The sequence below is a fragment of the Hippoglossus stenolepis genome, chromosome 6, assembly GCF_022539355.2.
Source record: "Hippoglossus stenolepis isolate QCI-W04-F060 chromosome 6, HSTE1.2, whole genome shotgun sequence".
NCBI lineage: Eukaryota > Metazoa > Chordata > Actinopteri > Pleuronectiformes > Pleuronectidae > Hippoglossus > Hippoglossus stenolepis.
In genome coordinates, this window is record NC_061488.1 from 7,833,244 (window position 1) to 7,856,542 (window position 23,299).

General features: G+C 43.9%; 1 protein-coding gene across 1 annotated transcript in view; it reads left to right on the forward strand.

The window, feature by feature from the left end:
- The window catches only part of LOC118110790 (cadherin-4), a 215,460-nt gene extending 194,663 nt beyond the window's left edge, over window positions 1-20,797 (forward strand). The window contains exons 11-17 of the mRNA XM_035158856.2: window positions 1,776-2,032; window positions 8,391-8,533; window positions 12,662-12,901; window positions 13,049-13,285; window positions 14,626-14,765; window positions 14,861-15,025; window positions 16,486-20,797. Of these exons, the coding sequence (XP_035014747.2) occupies window positions 1,776-2,032; window positions 8,391-8,533; window positions 12,662-12,901; window positions 13,049-13,285; window positions 14,626-14,765; window positions 14,861-15,025; window positions 16,486-16,692 (1,389 nt within the window). The 3' untranslated portion in view covers window positions 16,693-20,797. The remainder of the gene's footprint in view (window positions 1-1,775; window positions 2,033-8,390; window positions 8,534-12,661; window positions 12,902-13,048; window positions 13,286-14,625; window positions 14,766-14,860; window positions 15,026-16,485) is intronic.
- Window positions 20,798-23,299: the final 2,502 nt, after the last annotated feature.

Sequence of the window (23,299 nt, forward strand, 5' to 3'; positions counted from 1 at the left end):
AGACGAACAAGCATGGATGAAAACACACAAACAGACCCCGCTTGGTTCACATGAGTCATTAGGATATGTAAATCACAGCTTATGATAAGCACAGAAGATGACAGGGGAAGTGAGGAGAAGTGATGCGAAGACAGATATCCGTGGATCGAGAGACGCGGACCACGGGGAATAGATCACACAGAAGTTGCTGATGGGGGTTCCAGCAGAACAAATTAGGTAAAAGGGTAAGAGAGGAACCAGTGAGGCGATACAGAGGAGATGTAAGATGTGATGGCTCGTGGGCTAAAGATGGAAGCCGTGTTATTGACCTCTCGACCCTCTGGCGTCCCTCAGGGTTTGTTTGTGTGCATGTGTGTTTTAGTTTGCCTACAGCCATACTCCAGACCTCCCTGTGCTCTGAATACCACTGACCGTTGATCAAAGAGCCCTGAGCGTGGTTCGCCTGTAAATGGGTTCCCACTGCACCATGGGGTCACACACGTAGCCACACTCATGTGCTTACATTTACTTAAACTTGTGTGTGTGTCCACATACACAGACAAACACACACAGACGTATCAACTCCTGTGCCCTTGTCAGCTGGGCTGCGTGATCAAGGATGTTTTTTTTATATCAGAGGTTTGCCGCCACGCTGTCCATTGATAACACTGAGGCAGTGCAACATACAGATGTGCTCAACGTCATTAACATCACCATCAAACACCACAGACACAAGCCTCGCGGCGGTAATCACCATCTGCCCGTGCAGAAATGGACCAGCAGCTTAATTTGTTTTCTTTTTTGTTTCCTTGCTTCTTGTTGTTGTCATTTGAACCTGATTGTGTAGTCTTCATTAGGAGAGCACGGACCTGTCAGTCTGATTTAGGCTCAGCTGGCAAACCCCCCTGTAGAGTACACACACACACACACACACACACACACACACACACACACAAAAGGCACAATCAATGCCAAAGAGCACCCTATGAATAGTATAGGCCTTGCTGTATCCTCCTATCCTGTGTGTGCATGTGTGTGTGGCTGCGTGTCTGTGTATTTATATATGTATTTGTGTGTGTGTGTGTGTGTGTGTGTGTGTGTGTGTGTGTGTGTGTGTGTGTGTGTGTGTGTGTGTGTGTCCACTTGTCACGACATCTGTTCATTTATCTTGTCCTTTATCATCAACAAGGTTGAACACATATTCCACAGCCACAGGGGAAAGAGAAATGTTGACAGGGGTTTTAACACCGTAATCAGCATAATATTTATAGGACACTTATGCTTGAACACTTGACATGGTTTACTCATAAAAATGTAATAATAACAATAATACACTTTTAACTGTAGCTGTTATATTGTTTTCCCATCGAAGGAGAAATGGCCTTGTTTTTATTTTTACCTGTAAATCAAGAACAAAGGCTGTAGTTTTGTACTTAAGGAAGCATATGTGTAAGAAAAGATTATACAAGGACCTAATGAATATCATCCAGTGTTTCCTCTATACACACACAAATATTGTTTGTGCAAGCCAAACAAATACCTGTACTTTATTATTTCTCAAGTTATCACGGTTTATTTACTTAGTGCTCGTAACTTGAGAATTAATGAAGACAAACAAATTAGTTGCCACTTTGGAGTCACTTAGACGTCAATGATACCGATGCAATAATTACCATATAAATATGGTAACAAATGTACATGTTGTAGTGCTCAAGTATGAAGGGTTTTCATGGTTTTCATGTTCTCTATAAAGTTTAAACTCCCTGAATACAATTTAACGTCTGTTCTTCCTCTAGCCCGTAGACTTTGAGATGAACCGGGCCTTCATGCTGACGGTGGTGGTGTCCAACCAGGCCCACCTGGCCAATGGCATTCAGTCTTCGCTCCAGTCCACCGCTGGGGTCACCATATCTGTCCAGGATGTCAACGAACCCCCTTATTTCCCCACAAACCCGAAACCCATCCGCTTTGAGGAGGGTGTCCCCGCCGGCACCAGCCTGACGACCTTCTCAGCCTCAGATCCCGACCGACTACAGATGCAGCAGATAATCAGGTACTGAGTGAAAACAGTAAATCACACTGCTACGGGTCATTCTGACATTTTAATACCATGTCTTTAGTATAATTACCTTGTAGTAGTATTGATTAGATCATTTCTACTACACTTAGTCTGTCGCTAAACGAAGAAGAGGAATGTCTGAATGACTCTTGAAGTCTCACGAGCTGCAGTGTAGGTACAAACCTGGCAGAAATCCTTCTATATGCTCCAGCAGCGGGCTAAAGAGCCTCTTGGATGAGTTCCATGTCAGTAGTTATAGGTCAGAGTTCAACAAGGGAACTATATTTTGGCATCACCCCATCTCTCAAAGTCTTACTGTGCAAAGTATATGAGCCAGTGGAGAACGGGGAGGAAGGAGGGTACGAAGGTTAATAGGGAGCAATGGCCTCCGGGGTAATCAGAAGTGTGTGCATTCTGAGTGTTGCACCAGCACATGCATGCAGGTGCACACACACACACATGCACATGAGAGAGAGAGAGAGAGAGAGAGAGAGAAGAGAAAAGATGGAGGGAGGATAAAGAGAACAGCTGGCCGAGGCCCAAATGTCTGACACAGCATTATGTCCACCTGCAGTGCTCTTACTCTGAACTAAGCCTCTCTGGACTTTAAATGTAAACCAACCTTTAAAACGACCAGCAGACCTTTTCTCAGTCCCGCTGTCATCCTGACAGTAACAGGGGCACAAACTTGTCACCACGTGCAACCACGTGCAACACGCCCGACAAGGACGGAGACCGAAGAGCTCCCTCTGTGGGAGGTTTGTTTAGATTTAGTTGTCGTTCTGAGTTAGCATCACATTTTGAATGTAATGTTTATAATCTCTCATACAGTATATACAACCTTTGTTGTGGAACATGAGACTAATTAATGAGACAACAGTGTGGTAGTTATATGTAACTTATGATGTGGTTTCAATGAATCCTTGTCACGTCAACCTAATTATGTCTCTTTCCCTTGAGGGGAAAATGCAGAGTTCAGTGAAACGACAGGAGTTGAATTGTTGAAAAGTTCTGTTTTTTATTGGTTCTGCTGAAGCACCGTCATCTCTTTTTAAACAATGTCTGCGTTATTGTCTGTCAAGGTTCTAGGTCATCTATCAAATACACTTTCTTCTGTATCGATATCGACATATTTTGAACATACAACTCACGTGTGTTTCCCTTCGTTGTCACATGTACAGTGTCCCTATACTTTACATAGAATGTGCTGGTGTAATTTGGGACCAGCACAGTAAATGAGTGGATGACACGGCTGTTCAGTGTGACATTAAAACCACCTCCCCCCAACCACCTCACACTCCGAGAGCCCCTTCCCTCCCTTTTCTCTGGGGGAAACGATCTAAACAAATTTCCCAGCTAATTTCACAGCAAATGAGAGTAAATTGGTTGTACGTTATAATTTAGATCGATGACAAAGTCACCAGCTGGCTCTTCCTCTCTTTCCCTGCCCTCTTTTTGTCTCTCTTATCCTCCCTCCCGACTCGATTCACCTTGACCTCTTGGGTTTTCCTCCCTGGGTTGTTTTTTTTCCCATGACCTGTGCAAGACTGCAGTTCCTGACATCTTGGAATTAAGTTAGCTAACCGTGCTGTGGTCTGTCAAGGTCTCCTTAACACAAATGCGAACCAAATCTCCTGCCTCTTCTCTCACCACGTCGGGGATGGCAAACCACCACCTCAGTCATTTGGATCCATCTGGACAGGATCACAATCAATCCCCCCGCTTTACGCCACTTTCATCCAGGATTGTTATGCAAGGACACTAATCACACCTGCTTCCTCTGTCTCTTGAATCCTCCTTAAGGCTCATTAATGCCGCCTTTATGTACCAAAAGACATAAGTAAATTTCAAGTGATATGACAGCCACCTTACTTCCATGCGCCCTTTGCATCGGGGGTAAACAGAGTCTCGGGGGTAAACAGCTTTGCAACCAGATCCAATACAATTGAAGTAAATGGTGACTGAGTCTTCAAATGTAAAAAATCAACAGAAAAAAACATAAAATGCCTCCATACTGCTCCTGTGGTGTCATCCAAGTGTCCGTAAGCCCCGACATTCAAATTTGACTCCAAATGAGGTCATTAATAACACATTTTAACCTAAATGTTCACTGTTTTCCTCCGGAGCCGCGTTCGCGTGTGGATCACACACTGCTCTGTTTGGTCAGCTTCATCTGTGTCCGTAAGACTTCAGAAGACAAAAGAACAAAAGAACAGACAGGAGGCTCCATCCGTTTCCATATCTTACGCTGAGCCTTTACCAAGAAGAAATGGAAATTCAGGTGCTCATTCTTTCCAATAAACTTGTGCCGTGTTTGCATCACCCAATTAAACTCTCATTTTCAAACTTTTACCACACAGGACTGTTTTCAGTGAACACATCTGTCAAATACTCAGCTGATGCCTGTTTGCATTCGGTGGACATTCAGATTTGTGGTGGATTTATAGTTCGTCTTTGCATATGACAAAGAGCAAAATGTCTTTGTAAACGGTTGGTGCAGTTACATAAAGAGAGACATGGAGAAGATTTAAGAGGAAGCCGTTAAGGTGAGAAAAGAGCGGGACTGCAGTGGAGGGAGGCAGAAGGGGAACTGCGGATCGTGAGCTGACTCCGGGTCAAGGTGGAAACTTGACAGGTGCTTATCAAAGGAGGGGATGGACTGACAGCATCCTCTCGTGGGTTGCGCAGGAGGCAATGTGGACAGGAGAAGGGCTGGTAGGAGGCCGAGGGAGAACGAGGCATCACGCATCACCTGTCAGATACCCAACCAGTAAGGTCGAGACACGGGACTGGAGACACTGGCATAAATGATTACCCAAGCTGCCTTGGCTAAGCTCCAGACATGCATTTTTCATCCTCAGGGTCGGGGGTTTGAAAATAAATGTCATGCGTCTCCCTGCTGCTGGCTAAGATCACTAACCTGCCAGTCCTAATCAGACATCCGTCCGTACGCAGACACGTACCAACATCAAAATGAGAAAAACCTTCAGATATACAGGAGAACTCAATAAAGCCCTGGAAATAAAGAGACGAGAAGAAATCATTAAAATTTCACACAATTTCTAACATTTGCACCCCGGTTTTCTTCTTTTTTTTAATTCCAAAATAGCACTTGCGTAAACAAGAACTGTTTACCCTTCCAAGTAGAGAAAATATTGGCACAACACTTCGTTAAAAAGTTAGCGACGGGGACTGCCAATTGCCCACAGTAACGTTGTTGACGGTCGGGACTTGTAAACAAAAACACTGGGTGCTTTCACAGGAACATTCTAATGGCCAGAATAACCTCATCGTCTACAGGGTGCATGAAGACGCTGAAGTGGAAATATATCCGTAAAGAGACATATACGCGTGGCTGGACGAAGCCAAACCATCTGCCGTTAACTTATTTCACAGAAGAGAGTTTGGAGTTTGGAAGAACAAGACGAACCGTACGGAGGATTGTCTATTCAGTGTCTTGGAAATGAGCTCGGCTGCAAAGACCATTCATTCAGGGCTTCTTCATTTGCTCCGTATCAGGTTTATTACATCTGCACTGAGGGCTGTTTAGGAGACTTAATTAAAGTACGGTGGTGAGCAGAGCACTCTGCTTTGTGAACAAACCTTTGTGATACGGCTTTTATTATCGGAGGGCACACATCCACTTGTGTTATCGTGGCTTTGTGCGGAGAAAAGAGAAGTTTCCAGCGGTGTTTTATCGCCCATTACAGGAGGAAAAGTCTCAGGTTTTCTTTTTCTTTGTCCCCGATATTAAAGGGTCAGTAAATCCAAATCACACACAAAAAAACACATTTTCTCACTTCTGTCTAGCCATGCAGATAGGTTTGGCTTTATTAACTCATTTTGTGTGATTTTTGCCTTTGAGATATTTCCTTCCATGTGGCAGAGTGGATGGTGATAAACGTTTCCTTATGGTGCTCATTAGAGTCAGGCTGAAATTTACTGCCCAAGCCCGTCCGAGCCCAGGAGAAAAACAAACAGAGAGCAACCCGAACCTGAAAGGGATTTATGTTTTTTTGTGTCCGAACCTGATCTGATGTTTTCACCGATTAGAGGCAAGTGCAGCATAAATAAATCTCATAGATAACCTAGCCAACATCATTAAACTCAACCCGAAGCCGAGTAGCATTTAAAAAATGTTGTCCAAACCCGTCAGAGCCCGTTGGGACACAATGGGCTTGACTTGGGTATCCTCACTCGTAGGTTGCGTTGTACCTAGTGTACCTAGTACTCGTAGGTAGTGCTTGTTTTTTGTTTTCTGTTCATTTTCTTGCTGAGATTTACCTTGATACCACTGTCACGCCTCAATGCAAATGATACAATTACAATATACAATTAGCGTAGATCAGCATAAAAACACAGAATATGAAAACGACTACAATGGCTATGTCCAGAGGTATAAAAAATCTGAAATGTAGGCGACACAAACGGCTTTGTAATAAAAGTAAGCGTTGGTTTTATGAGGATTCTAACATGCTGGACCTTTTCTTGGCTGACAGAAGTGACTTCCTGGAGTCTTGTCATCGCAATGAGCTTTGCCAAGTAATTAGCAGTAACTCCAGACCCCAGGCTCCAGTCTGGAATTTCTCTACAAATTAAACAAACAAGATATGCTGTGTTAGTCGGTGACCTTTAGAGGTGCTGTTAGGCAGAGCCAGGCTAATCTGTAGCTGATTCCTCTTCTGCGTTTAGCATACATGCATTAAACATCCTTTTTAATTTTAACTTTTGGCAAATAAACTAAATTAAACTCCCTAAAAAAATGTCCACTCATTAGGATGCTTCTCTCTCGTATTTGGGTGAACAGACAGAGAGAGTCCGTTTGGGAAAACCAACAAAGAAGCAGTTGGACACAGAATAGCTCGAGGTATAAAGTCAGTCTTAATGAGGATATCAGAACCAGATCACACAGCCATGCTGCTACTTCCAAATGTCACTTCTCCCTGCCCCTCTTTCCTTCCCCCACCCAGTCCTGATCATTTCCCTCCCCCTTTCATCCCGCCCTCCCACTGTGATGGACTCACTCTAGTGCTGACGGTGATTTCACAGTCCGCCAGTTAGAGGTTTGGCTGGCTTGTGTGAAACCGTCTAGAGTGTGGGAATGTCATCTCTGTGATCCCCTTCCCCGCACTGCGCTACGCCTGGGATCATGCCCACTGCCTGCTGGGAAAATCCCACCTCCCTCTCTGCAGGAGAGAGATTATACTCTCTGTCAACCCCCCACCACATCGTCACACACTCCTATTGGCTTCCATTCTCCTCTATGTAAGAAGAAATGTGTATCCGGTATTTAATCAGGCACAAATAAACAAGTGGGCTGTATATACCGACAGTAAGTACACAACAATTTAATAAATATAAAAGCAAGGTTAAGGGAAAATCCATTTCAATTTGGAAGGATTTTAAAAGCTTGTGTACGCCATATAATAACATGGTCTTGTAGCCCAAACTGACACTCAGTAAATGAAATCGGATTGATGTAGAAACCTCGTTGTGTAAGGCCAAGGTGTCACATGTCCACGGCTGATGTTTCACTCCCAAAAGTGAAATTGCAGCCAGAAGAGGTGGCAGTTTATGAACCCTGTATCACAGAGGGAATGAGACGAGGATGAGGAGATACAGACGGGGATAAGAAAATGTATGAATACAAAAGCACAGCAAGATGAGGTGAGGCGGCGCTGGTTGAGAGAGAGAGAGATCAGATAAAATAGAAAGTGTGGAACGAGACGAAAAGCGACAAAAGCCAGAGACACAAGAACAGTTAGATCCGAGCGAGATTGGGATTCAATCCTGGAGTTGATCCCTTTCCTTCCCCTGCACTTCATCCCAGGGGAGAGTCACCGCCTGCTTCCACATCCACTTCCCTGTTCGACGATCAGCACCAAGATGCTATCATCCCGACTCCAGCCGATTCACATGCTTCCTCGTGCACCCACAGGAACATTTGCAAACATCCATACCCTAACATGCATGCACCATAAAACCCTGTACGGGAATTTAGCCTTCTGCAAAAACACTTCCTGTGAATATGTGCATGCAACGCACACAGACACAGACACACACACACATGGGCAGTTGCAGCAGTGCTTAACTAGGGAGGTAATTGACTTCAGTGCCTGGTACACAGGAGTGAAAAATGAGGTGAAATTGACTGTAGGCTGCAGGCTCAGGAGGAGAAGTCAATGAAGAATTAAACTGTGTGAAGGTCAGGCTGTTGTGATTTTGTGAGTGTGTGTGTGTGTGTGTGCTGCAGGCAATCTATGCACGGATGCAAGAGAAAATGTATAATTGCTTGTAAACACAGGAAGCCAGGCGCTAACTTCTCCATCGATCTGTCCTCGTGCGTCTTTAGGTATTCAAAGCTGAATGACCCCGCGGACTGGTTGTCCATCAACAGAACCAACGGTCAGATAGTAACCACGGCGATGCTGGACCGGGAGTCCATCTACGTCAAGAACAATGTGTATGAGGCCACGTTCCTGGCAACAGATAATGGTAAGAGGCTCCTTTCATGCTTTAAATGTTTTTCCTGATTGATTGTATTTCTCTGTATCACAGTTTTTTAAAAGCCAGGATCACAGAACTGGGGATTTATTATTTATGCTCACAAATAGTTTTGATTTGGTAAAAACCATTATCTGGTACTAAAGTAAAATATTAAAACTCAAATGAGACGTTCTAGAAATCACTTTGAATTTTTGCCCCTTATTAACTTTGAAGCATTTTCAAATTGTCCACATTATGTATGCATGATATTTTCAGGGCTTATGAGTCAGTCACCTGTCAATTTCCCCCCAAAAAGAGATAAGGATATAGAAGCTCTCTCCTCTTTTCTCCGCTCCTCTCATCTTTTCTCCTCTTTGCTCCTCTCCTCTGCTCAAAATTCATGTGGCATATATTATTTGTTCTGCCTCAAAGTTCAAACTCAAGCTTAACTAAGCACAAACTCAATCGCAGCAAACAAATAGGTTCCTTCCCCCCCCACACACAAGTTGAAGTGAGTGCTTTTCCTCAAGTAAAAGACGGGAATACTTTCACCCTCCTCGACGGCCTTATCACTGACGTGCAGTGCACTGCTGTGTTTACCTTAAGTTGAGCTGGCTTTGAAACATTAGTGTATTTTTAGCTGTGAGCATGTGCTCATTTGTAACACATTTGTGCGAGTGTGTGTGTGTGTGTGTGTGTGTGTGTGTGTGTGTGTGTGTGTGTGTGTGTGTGTGTGTGTGTGTGTGTGTGTGTGTGTGTGTGTGTGTTTCTGTATTCGACTGATGTCAGACACCATGATATGTAATCTGCCGTGATGATGGGAAGGAAGAGGCAGCAGGATTAGTGTTTGATTGGACTCCGCAAACATTTAACTCTTGTGTTTTTCTTGTTTATAGTCCCTGGTTTTCTTTTTTGCTACTAGAGGCCCTTTCTTTCAGCCTGACCTGGGTTTGACTGATATCGTGTGCGAGTGTGTGTGCTTGTGTGTGTGTGCATGTGTGTGCGTGTGTGTGCCCTCCAACACAACCCGAATGCTTCAGACCTTCTCTGACACGCACCTCTTCACGACCCCGGTGGTATTGTCTATGTCCTCGTGTGCTCTTCGATGTGGTGGGCCTGGTACAAGTCTTCTCACCATGCTTCACATCTCTGAGCCGGCATCAAAAAAGGGAGTTAATACAAATCCTTTTGAGGAATTTACACAAACATAATTATTTATTTAGCTGGTTAAAACCCACATAATTCTCATATCAGCTGTGGCAAGCTGCTTCCACATGTCCCCCATACATGGCTGGGATTAACAAAGCAGCAAAATGGAAAAGCCTCTGCGTGCATGCGCATGAGTGTGCACACGTGTATGAGTGTGTGTGTGTGTGTGTGTGTGTGTGTGTGTGTGTGTGTGTGTGTGTGTGTGTGTGTGTGTGTGTGTGTGTGTGTGTGTGTGTGTGTGTGTGTGTGTGTGTGGTCCAGGTATTACTCATGTTGTGGCAATCTAAATCTGTTTAGACAGTCACATTATGGAGACTTGTCTTCCATATGGAGACAAAAGCATGTCCCCATAACCTGAATAATAACGAATACTAATAACTATTTATAAGTAAAATAAAGGAGCATGTACTATATGCTTATAACAAGTGGCCACTAATGATAACAGCATAAGATAATGTGTAAATAGTGATGATTGAATATAATGTATTCAAAGCAATGAGAAGTTTTTATAAAAATCGCTGAAAATCTGAAAATCTTTTTACTGTCAATAATAATATGTGGCAGTCATCATGTATGTTTATTGTCAGAATGCAACTCAAGTTATTGTTTTAATGGTATTGCTATGTCATTAGTTCTATACAAGGGTATCTCTGTATTTTCCTTGTGTTCTTTAGCTGTGGTAGCTGTTACATTATTCACTTTATATGTGAAATATCCAGATTTGGCATGAAAGTAAGTATTAGGTTAAATTTTCATGTCTCTCAACTCTATGAAACCTTCAACTGACCCTAAATAAATTATATTTCAGAAATAATCTTTGTTACACTTTACTAAAGCTCTAGTAGCACTTAGATTTGTGATCATTGGACATTTACATTTTTTTACAGTATTACAGACCCCCATCCAATGAAAATCAAGTTTTTCACAAGACCCTAACATGAGTGAAACTATAACCGATTCTATTGGTTGGACAGGAAATCAAAGCACAAGCAGGTTACATTTGAGTGCAAGTGCAGGGTTTTGAGTGAGAGCATCTAAATGTGAAATCAATAAGTCCTGCTCTCAAACGAAACAAAAAATAATTACTTGTGTAGCATTCAATAGTTAACAAAACAGAGGTGTGTGTGTTTTAGGTGGAGATAGATCCACAAATACTAAATGAAGCAGAGGTGGGCAGTTACATCCAGGCCATCTTAAGGTCATGAACATATTTTTATTCACGTAAAAAAACTCCTAAAGATATAATTTTGAGGAACAGAAATTAGTTTGAAAGGTTTAATCAATGCCAGGAGAGGAACTTTAACCGCGTCTCACTCTTCTCGTGGCAAATGTCTTGCTCTGTTGCCATGTTTAATTGGCAGATCTGTCAGCTTTGCATAAATCTCTGTAAATTACATCGCCCTTATCTCCTCCCAGAGATGGGCCCTTGGGTCGCTTGATTCCAGTGGTTCAGCCAGTGGGGCATGGCGGGGAAATGACTCGTAATTGGAAGCAGCTAAGTGTCGTCACCCCCTGACACACACTCAATAAACAGCTCTGAGCCTAATACTACTAAGAACTCTTGTTTTTTTGTGGTGGGGGGGGGGATTTCTCCATACCACACATTCCACACAGGCACATGCACATTCATGCATTCTTCTGGCCGCACTGCTATCTTACTTTCTGATGGTTTAAAGTGTCTATCCTTTACCCTCAATGCTCTGCTAATGCTGTTGCTGATGGTCTGTTGCTCTGTTCAGTCAGTGCAACAGACCATCAGTCGGTGTCTGTGTCTGTGTCTGTGTCTGTGTGCACCAGTGCATGTTACCACGTGTGTTCGAGTGTGGCAACACTGTAGTGAGTCTGCAATGGCTGCCTACAGTCGAATCAGACCACATAGCTCAACAATTTGCTCTGATTCACGACAATTGGCCTCAACAATGTCCACAGACTTACAACATGGTGTAAGGTCTGCAGGGGTTCATGTAAGAGGATATCACAGCTCTCACATCTGCACATAATATGATTGATAGTGGCTAAGATATATGCAAAATAATGAATAATGTGTTTTCAGCAGAAGTACACGAGTACTGCAGGGATTCAACTAACTTCAGACCCGTTTTTCAAAATTAGCAACATTTACACCACGGAATAGTGCCGTTAATATTGCTTCTATTAATTTAATAAAATACTGCACGTTTTACTTAAAAAATACATGTGATTGGATGCTAAACTCTCCACTGTGGGAAAGCTGCTTTCACACTGATTTTACTTATTCACACAACAATGTCACTAGGAGGACTTTGGAGATCTCGAGGGTCTTATTCTCAAGAGTGCTTGATTATCTGTGAACGCAGAGTAACATCTGATATGTATGTACGCAGGCGGTGGATAGGTCCTCTTAACAAGTCAATATGTGACAACAGAGGACTGGGTGTTACCAGAATTCCCAGTTCACCTTTCAGGAACTCCATTGTTAATATTGCAAACAGAGGTGCCTTTATCTACTGAATCATAGATGGCTCTCAGAGTTGTATAAATACGCACAGACAAGGATTTGTTTGATTGTATTACAGTCATCGTTATTGTACCTAAGCCCTCTCCTGGCGCTGGGATGTGCCGTGCCTGCGTCTGGCCCGACTGGGATGGCTCTGATTTGTGTGTTAAGGCTAAAAGAGGAGCTGCGAAGCACAAATGTCAGAAGTATTTCTGTCAACAGTAGAAATTCTCCTCCAGCTCTGCAGCGACCCTGCCTCGAACATCACTACTGTAAATAAACAGTGTTCGTTTCACCTCCTCTCTTCTATTTCCCTCAATCTTCTCTTTCATTATCGGCCTTCCCTCTGTCGGCCTTCAAATCGTGTCCCTCTTTCCTCCGTATCGCTCCTTTTACTCCCTTTGTCATCCTTTCCTCTCGTCATGATACTATTTTCTCTTCCCTGCTCCCAGGCTTGCCTGCAGCCAGTGGCACGGGCACGTTGCAGATCTATCTGATAGATATTAATGACAACCCTCCAGCGCTCATACCCAGGGAGTCTCAGATCTGCGAGAGGGTGAACAGGAATGTCAAAGGTGTCAACATCACTGCCGCTGATGCCGACACTGACCCCAACGCCGGACCCTTTGTCTTTGAGCTGCCCAACTTCCCCATCAGCATCCGACGCAACTGGACAATCTCCCGGATCAGTGGTGAGGAGGTGTCAGGGAAAATGAAAGATTAATGTTTTTGACGCGTTACAAAATGTACCATGGCACTCGTCCAGCAATTTGTTCAAATCCCCATTAATAGCATCGAGTAACTTTACTCTTTCCTTTACTCTTTCTCTCTTTCCACAGGCAACTACGCCCGACTGGGTCTGCGGTACCAGATATATTTAGAGCCCGGGGTGTATGAGGTCCCTGTGATCGTGTCGGACTCTGGGAACCCTCCACTGTCCAACAGGTCGGTCATCAAAGTGAAGGTGTGTCCCTGCGATGAAAACGGAGACTGCACCACTCTCGGGGCCGTGGCAGCCGCTGGCCTGGGAACCGGCGCCATCATCTCCATCCTGATGTGCATCATCATACTGCTCAGTGAGTGTCACGTGTTCAGATCCCATTCTTCCACTGACACTTCACTACTCTCACACGCCCACACACATAGTTACAATGGGAAAAGTTACAGCTGCCCGTGACTGGCATTGATTTTCCTCTCTGTGCAGTTTAGGTTGCAGCCATTAAACTTTAACCAGGCTGTAAGACAACAACACGAACAATAGTTTGTATAATGGATGAATGTCTCGACTGCTGGAATCTTCTCCAGCGTCTTTCAACGAGGAGTTTTTGTCTCGTGATCCTGGAAGAGTAAATATCTGCTACTCCGTCCTCCACTGATTCATGCCGCTGGCTTACTCTGTTGCTTGTTTGTTTGGTTGCATTGTTCGTACATACAGAGACGTCCTATAGACAAATTCACCCGTAGCTGTGAGTTAATACTATAGGCTACTGCACTGTTATACTGTACGCAACACGAATACACAATCTTCAGTTGACTCAATCAATAATGCACAACGTCCTTTAGAACCTGTTGCAACGATGCACATGCACCTTGTGACTGCTGCTGCACTTTACATAACGATGCATATTCAGCAGGTGCAAATATGTATTCCATGTTGTGTGTATACTTATTTACCTATGTGCATTATGTATTTTTATTATTATTAATATAATTTCATATGAATAAAAGAAAGACTCTCGAAGATTGGATATTTCAAGAACGCCTTTTGGGAATTTCTTCAATTTTGGTAGAAATTTGGATTCAACGATGAACTGATTAGATTTTGGTGATGAAAGGCGAACTAACCAAAGAAATGTTTTGGTTTTGTGAGAGCATCATCTCTGGAAAACCTTCAGGGAATCTTTTCAAATTTAGCACAAACGTTCACTGATAATATTTTGGTGGTTGAAGAGAAAAGTTAACGTGACCTCATAGGATGAATTCAGACTGAAACCACGCTGGTTGGCGGAGGCGTAAAAACCACAGGGCAGTAGATCTGGTTAGTTTACTGGTATGTGCAGTTTACTGGAGGTATAGAAATGTCTCATTAAGTGTTTGAAGTGACATTTGTTGGACAGACCACCAGGATAAAATAATTTCGGTGATAAACATATCAGAGCAGAATATATGTTTTTTTCAACACTTAATATACCTGGAACACCTAGAAAACTTATGACACTGCAATACTATTAGTGTATTTGTGCTTATTAGTGTGTCACCATGCTCAGATGCTAAAATAAGAAGGTGAACAAGTTAAACATTATACTTGTTAGACTTTAGTATTTAGTACCGTTCACAGAGGGTGAGGTTATTTTTAATGCCGATTGTTGCAGCACAATTTATCATGTCCGTGTGTGTGTGTGTGTGTGTGTTGCAGGCATGGTGCTGTTGTTTGTGGTGTGGATCAAGCGCAGAGAGAAGGAGAGGCAGACGAAGCAGCTGCTGATTGACCCTGAAGACGATGTCAGGGACAACATCCTCAAATACGATGAAGAGGGAGGAGGAGAGGAGGACCAGGTGAGATCCCCGAGAGACTCAGCCCTCGCGCACACACATGCTTTCCATGTTGGCCTCTGCCCTGCTTACATCTGTTTGCCCCTGCGGCTGTGTAGGACTATGACCTGAGCCAGCTGCAGCAGCCCGACTCCTTGGAGCACATCATCAGCAAGCCGCCTGGTGTCCGCAGGGTGGACGAGCGTCCCATAATCCCAGAGTCCCAGTATCCAATTAGACCTGTCGTGCCCCATCCTGGAGACATCGGGGACTTTATCCACGAGGTGACGGACACACACACAGCGGACACACACATTGTATCTCACACGCATGAGAGCAAAACCATCATGATATTTTGTTTTGATATTTAATGTGATTACTCATTTCTAGATGCTTTTCTTACTTAAACTGCAGAATGGTGATGAAACTGTGTTTTGTGTAGCTTTCCCCTGCTCTCACTGCTCTCTCTCTCACACACACACACACACACACACACACACACACACACACACACACACACACCTGTCTCACACACAACCCCAGCTTTGGCACAGTGATGCTAGAAAATGCTGATTGACAGACTCGTGACAACACTTTCGCACTCGAGGGGTGTCAGCAGCTGTTCAGCTTTGATCCATCCAGCCTTGACTCTCTCTCTCTCTCTCCTCTCTCCCCCCCTCACTCACACATGCACTCACCTGACGGCGCTCCAGCAGGCTGGTAAACACATGGTGTTCCACGCACTGTGCCCCAGAGGGTTGAGGCTTTTTTGACTGTTTCCCACTGATGTGGATGAAGTCAAATTCTCTTCTCCTGACGAACCCTCTGGTCAATGACATTCATTTTGTCATTGGAGAAACAAGTCCGGGTTTTAAAGCGGCAGCAGAAAACATACAGACCAAATCTCATTCACATCGAATTTATATAACCGCAATAAAATGTTGATTTATGTTTAAACGATAAAAGATCAAATTCAGAAAGAAGAAATAGCCAAAGCTCTTATTCATGTATTTATACACATGAACCTTTATAGACACACTGACTCTTGGCCTTTAAAAGGAAGGTTTAATGACACATCTGCACAGCTACATGTAACAGGAATTAGACCATTTCACCGAATGCACCTGAATACAAAACTTAAGCGTATTGACAAATTAACGTCCTTGGTTGCACCAGTACGACAGAAATTTATCTGGTGTCTCTGTATTTGATCGAGTCGTGTCGCTTCCTCGCCCTCAAGGAATTACCAATGTATATGGTAACTGTCAAGAAAATGTATAATAGATGTATTATAGCGGTGCTAAAAGGTGCAGTGAAAAATGTTTGGTGCACCTAAAGTATGTGCTGGTGCGCCTAAATGAAAAAGTTAAGGGCACCAGTGCAACCAATGTTAAAAGTTAGTCTGGAGCCCAGAGAACAGATTTTCACCCACAGTGCCGTGGATGTTTTTTTTAACTGCATTTATGTTTCACAAGTAGACCTGAGACTAAACAAAGGGCTACGACAAAGATAGAATTGATAAATGTCAGTGCCACAAAGCAAAATACCTTTGCTCAGTATCTTGCCCCATCTTCTGTTGCTCCAATTCTTACCTTTCTTCTTCTAAATTAGTCTTTTGTGAGAGATGGAGCTGATCTCTAACAACTTGTTGCTTTTCCATCACTGGTCCTTTATATTTGATTCATATGTTCCACTATATAAGCACATGAGCACTAATCACTGCCTCTTCCCTGCTCCTGTTCAGGGTCTGCGAGCAGCAGACAATGACCCCACCGCTCCTCCCTATGACTCCCTGCTGGTGTTTGACTACGAGGGCAGCGGCTCCACCGCCGGCTCCGTCAGCTCGCTCAACTCCTCCAGCACGGGGGACCAGGACTATGACTACCTCAACGACTGGGGCCCACGCTTCAAGAAGCTGGCCGACATGTACGGCGGCGGGGACGAAGATTAAACCGGCCCGGTCACACAGGCGCACGCACACACACACACACGCTCGTCCCGTCAGCTGGCCTGCCATGCTCTGTCCCTCTAACACATGGGGCTACAACACCCTTATTGGTAAAAATGACTTGTTCACACTGACCAACCAACCAATCGAAATTACCCACCACAGAGGACCGGTCCCCGTGAGTCAGTTTCTCTTCTCAGCCGTCACCCGCTCGAAAGTCTTAGACTGAAACTGAAGCTCCGAATCGCAGGCTTCTCGTAGTTTGTCTCCTCAAACTCTTGTGCTTTCGTTTCAGTTTAGGTTTGACGCCGGATGTAGGGTTTCAGTAACTTTTGTCTGGTTTTGTTTTTTCCTTTTGGTTCCTGCAGCTTTTTTTTTTCTGTCCTCACTCCCTTTTGATTCAAGTCGATTCCTAAGGGTTTTCACTTTTCCCTTCGCTGTCGGCCCCCGCCTGCCTCTCTCCGCAGAAGCTTTAGGTTGAGCTTCTTGCTTTGTCTGAGAGGAACAAAAGGAAGAAAGAAAAAAAAAGAAGAAGAAGAAGAAGAACGCGGATATGAAAGTCCTTCCTGCACGGAGGGCGCTGGTTTATTCTTTCTTGAACTTGAATTACTTAGAACAGAAGCACTGTTGTTTAAAAAGTGCCTTCAGTGGTGCGTATTTTAGCAGACTCCCGCTAACTCAGGATTGGTTGCCATTTCTGGGCTTACATGCCCCCATACGACCCCTGACCCTTTAACTCAGCCCTTTCCCTCCTCATTTCTGTCGTCCTGCAGCGCTGTGGCACCTGTGGGGGGGGGGAAGGGGGCGTCAGTGCTGGTTTGACTGGCGCTGTACTGTATGTAGACGTACTGTACATAGGCCAACAGTGTGTCTGTGAGTTATGGACAAATCATTCACTTTCCAAGTCGGGCATATCTGTGCTCCTATAGATGTGGTTACGGAAAAATACATAATGGGACTGTGTTAGAGAAGAAATGCATTGCGTGTGTCTTTGTTTATTGTGGCTTTCAATAGCAGCTGTGTTTGTTTTGAGCTCTCAGTATTTGCACATAAAACTTGATGAGGCTTGTTGCTGAATTTTCGACAAGTCAAGTGTGTTACCTCTGTGATGTGACTGTATGTGAAGTACATATGAGGGTTATTTGAGGAGGGGTTTGACCTCTCAGGTCATTAGGGTTTGCATGTTGATGCCGAGACACCCAAAGGTCACGAGCACGGCGCCAGTTATCGTGTGGTCAATGTTTCCAAAAAGAAAACTCCATAAACTGTACAAACACGAGGGGGAGAGGAAAGACGAGATGACTTCAAATCGCTCCGATAACATTTCATAGAGAGTCGTGAGCTCGTCTGAGCCACATTCTGAGCCCCCTTCTCTCTCTCTCTCCCTCTCTCTGTCTCCCTCCCTCCGTTCCTTTTCTTCTTTTGTTGATTCACTGTTGTTTCTTCGACAAACTTTTAATATACAAACTTTGGTGCTGGTCCCTGTCACCGAAACGAGGGGAACTGAGCCTCAGCCAGGGATTTAGCGCCTTCGCAATCTGTCTCTCTTCAGGCAGCGTTTCATTCATCTGAAATTTTCTCCTGAAATTGTTGGCATGCGAGTTCAAGAGGTTTTGAAAAGAAGTTAGCGGAAGGGAAAGTCTGTTATGAAGCGCCGCACTTTATCAAAGCAGACGGGCAAAACTAAAGCTTCGGTAATTGCGCTTTAAAAAGACAGACGTTTTGAAAGACAGTTGTGTTTTGTGACTTAATGAAAAAAAAGCACCACTACCCATGGGCTTTTGTAATCATATTTCAGGCTCCCGGAACTGCTTCTACATGGAGAACTGGGGGAGAGAGAGCTTTAGTCTTTATATTAAATTATTTAAATATGCAAAACATTTCACAGAGGGGACCGGCGAGATTCTGGTGAATGATAGAAAAGATTTAATCATTCCTTATCTTCTGAGTGCCCATTGAAATGCTCCTCGGTGGTTTCATCTTGATGTGGATTGACCAGATCCTCTATTAATTAAGAATATGATGAACACTTGGGGGGGGGGGGGATCTCCGTAGCTGCAGTGTTCTTCAGACGATGCGAAGGTGAAGGAGTCTCCGCTCGTATTCCTTTTGTATTTCCGACCGCTTTTCACCTGCTCCTCACCTGCGTTAAAGGGTTCGCTGAAACTATCTTTACCCTTTTTTCCGTCGTCGTCACGCAAACGGCAGAATGTGCGAGAGGCTGGCGACGGTTTCAAAGCGGAAAGGGAAAAGAAGTGACAAGAGATAAGTGGGAAATGGTACCTGTTAATGTAAATATTCATCATGCCATTAAAAAGAGATGAGGATGCGAGTGAGTCGACTATAAACAAGGGAAGGGAGTTTGATTAATAACGTTTACAGGGTAAGAATCTCTTGATGTAGATCCGCAGATAAATGGGTTTAAAACGCACCTCGTCAGTGAAGAAACGGTCAGCGGTGATTTTCCGAGCTGAGAGCAGGAGACTCGCTGCTGGATAAGCTCTCATCCATCAGCATACACAAAATAAACACAGCTGTTACTTCTTACTCTTTGTGATCATTTCTGACGTATAAATGTTGTATATACAGAACTTTTTTTTTTTATACATTTGGTGGACTGACTTGTCTGTGTCCGTGTGGTCTTTCCATTTTCTTTCACTCACTTGCTTTTTTATTTCCAATGAAAACCCGGGGCGAGGAATATGTCACCACAAAAAGCCATGTGCATTTAAGGAGAATCGGTGCGATTCTCAAACGAGCTTTCAGCCATACCCCTCGTCGCTGTTCAAGTTCCCCGGTGGTGAAACGGTTCCATCTCAAACCGACGTGTACAGTCTCCACTCGCACACACTCACTCCTCTAGGCCTTACTGTATATACGTGAGTGTTCTATATTATATAAGCCCTCTCAGCATCGTTCCAATTCAGCCACAGAGCTCCCACTTTACCGAAGGCCGTGCAGCATTCACAGGATACAGACGTACCTTTATCAGACGTACAGACCAGATTCAGGGCCAAACACAGCAGGAGGCCCAACCCCCTACACACACACACACACACACACTTTACACAAGGTAACTGACCTTTATCACTGTGTCATCATACATGACACAAACGCCATTACGATACTGAATGTTATCGCAGACTCGCAGTGACAAGTGGCAGCAAATCACCGGTGGAGTCGGTCAAACTTGACCCCCATTTAAATGCAATTTGTGAAACGGAGGAAGATTGATCTTCACCCGTTCCATCCGTGCTCCACTTGTCTTATTGACGTCCCCTCGCCAAAGTGAGGGGGAGAATTGGCCAACGAGGGAAGAGCTATCGCACTGCTCTAGTCCGTCCCTGTTCCCTGCAGCAGCTCCTCTGCCTCTCTGACTGGTGTTAGTTAAAGGACACGTGGTCTCACTGCGGACACACTGCCTGACCATGGACACGCACATGACGGGAGGCTCCAGCGGACGCCAGACTTTTTGTCCTGCCCTTGGAAAGAATCACAAAAGAACAGGCGGCGGTGTTTTCGTACTGGTTCTCCCGATACTGCTCAAGTGGAAGTGTACATAATGTAGTATTTGCTTGACGCTAAGCAGACTGAGTTAGGCAAACTGTAACTGTACAATTGGAGCTTTTTGCATGTGTCTTTTTATAATGGACAGATGAGTTCTATTACAGTAATCATACAACATTTTAAAATGTGTCGCAGCCCGCATGACCGGGGCTGCCGTTCGGGGAAAAAGGGATTCTGGTCGACCATACTCACTTAGTTTAAAATGGAGGAGAAAAAAAAAATTTAAAAGCTGATAAAAAAAATAATTGCACAGTTATTGAGTCAGAAGACCTCTTTTGTAAATTGTCAACAGCACAAATATTTTGTATTGTTGTTTGTACCATTTTGTAAGAAAACAATGGAGAAAAAAAAACCACCAAAAAAATACAGAAAGAGTCTGTTGTTTCAAGCGTGTGTTTCTAGTGCCACTGCAATCTTGGTTTCCAAATACCGTACAGTACATGCGCAGCCTTGCAGATCAAACCTTGTAAAATAGACGCTGAGCTGGAGACTCCCTGTCAGCACCATGTGTTATAAATAAAATCTCCCCTCCTTATAAGAACACTGGCTCCTGTCTCTTCTTTGTCAAGTCGGGCAACTTTACACTGTGTTAAATTTCAGTTGAGTTCAACGTTTTTAAATTGAAATAACTGCACATTAATTCAAGGTTATATTTCATAAAGGCAGGGTTATAATTTTCTTAAAATTAAACTTCGATTTTACCTTTTTTACTCAGAAATACTGAAAAAGTCTTTGAGACCGGTATAAGTGAACAAATGCATGTTAACTGTATATTGTGCTGTGAGAGAACACATCAGCACAGAACCAGACTCTTCTCAGGAGAAGGGGATGAGCAGACCGGATGAATTTCCAGCGAATGAGATCAGACACGCTGCCATTTCCAGTTTGCATTCTCCCAGTAAATAACATAACAAAGCACTATGCACTAAAACAGAGGCTCACGTTGTGCACACACTGAGGAGCACGGCTGCAGAGAAGTTCTCCAGGAAACCTTTCAACACTGAGAATGTCACGATGAGTCTGTTTAATATGTGGTTTATTGTGTCTATTCCAAGTTTTAACGCCTCTCCTGAACAAACATAAACTAAAGTGATCAACACAATTACGGCTGCTGGTTTGTGAACTGTGTCTGACGGGGTCGAGTCCCAAAGTGGGATAATGAAGTGATTCCGAGCCGAAGCAGATGAAATGAAGTGACTCTGTGTAAAAACAGAAAGGGGAGTATTTAATTTCCTTTTTTCCCTTCTTTTTCTCTTTTATTCAACTTTAATGTTTTCTATATTTCACTTTTATGCTGCAAATGTCACCAGCGGAATCTAAAACAGACGTGATGCTACAGCTTATCTGTTTGACACCCACGCGGATCTATGCAGAGCAGCATGTGCGTTTTTTTTTTTCATGCTTGATATTTGTACTTCCTCAGCCAATTTGCTTTAATTATTCAATTATGAATGAAAACAATTCGAAAACATTTAACTGGCAATAACTGATATTTTTAAAACTATTACACCTGCCAACAGAGATTTCTGCAATTAGTGGATGAATGTTTAATGAAGTGATAGTATGAAAACAATGTGGTGATGTGAGAGGTGATGAATTATCACCTGAATCTTTTTTTGGTTCACTCTCAGACACGAGCTGGTGAGCCGCTAAAGAGGCAAAAACCAAATGGCACCAAGTGGCACAAAAATATGAGCAATATTGGCAATGAAATAAAATGGAATGAGCTAGAATGGCACTCAGTGGAGCGCATTAATCTGCCAAGGCCCAACAGCCCCCTCCAATTCAATCAAGCTGCACCAAATTGCAGCCACTCATAGATATCAGTCCCCGAAATACGCCCGATAACTTTCATAGAGGTCTATAAATTAATCCATGAGGGATAACGGTTGAAAATGTCAAAGGGTGCAAAAGATAGATAAATAATCCTGAATCTGCCCCTTTGTCCTCATCCGTACCAACGTTTGGTGTGTTTTTGTGGAAATCCGTTTCTGCGTAATCCTGCTGACAAACAAAACAACCAGCGGTGAAAACATAACCTCGTTGGCGGAGTTATTTAAGGCAACACATCCGTTTAAGGGCAGAAAGCACTTGCATGGTCCTAAGACAACATGTTGCACAATCACATCCCTGTTTGTCAACCTTAAAATGTCTTGACTGACATTTCACTTAAATCTTAAAGGGGTAGTTCACCCAAAAATAAAAATTCACTCACCGTCTGCCGATGGAGGGGGGTGGGTGAAGTGTTTGAGTCCACAAAACACTTTTGGAGTTTACAGCCAAATCCAGTACAATTGAAGGAACTGGTGACCAATTCTTCACCAAACACTTCACCCCCCCCCCTCCATCGGCATAGTGGTGAGTCATTTCTGGGTGAACTATCCCTTTAATTCAGCGACGGCGCCGATAACAAGAGCGGAAACCGGAATGTGGCGAATACATCCGCGGTCAGAGCAGCGTGAGGACGGGGATGAGCTGACCCCTCACTTGTTGTATTTCACCACAGCGGGTCAATGAACCGACAGCAGACTGCAGCTCCTCCTCATTGATTGACCTGTCAGAGCATGTCGATGCACACGCAGACAGAATGGGCCCCGCTGTTGCACACCGATGACACAAGCACAGATGAATGCACAAATCTCCCTCCTCAAACTACAAGGAAGCTGAGGCTAAACCGAAACCTGCCCCCCGCCAGCCTCACCGAGGGGTCAACAGGACGAATCAAAATGCATTAATTCAACTAACGGTCACATGGTTATCGGAACCGCCCCATGCTGGATTTTGACCCTGAGTTGATTTATACATGTGGGCGCTTTACAGCTGAGTTATTTTTACCAGCTTCACGAGCGACGTTTTACATGTCACCTGCATATTTACTATCTGGAAACCAGTGAGTGAAACGAGACCACTCACCTGTCCGTCAGTTAAATAGGGAGGAATCCTACAGCTAGTATTTCATTAGCTTACCTTAACTCAACCACTGAAAACAGCAAAGGGTAAATAAAATGTTTACAAACTAATTAGTAACGCATCCAGAATAAAT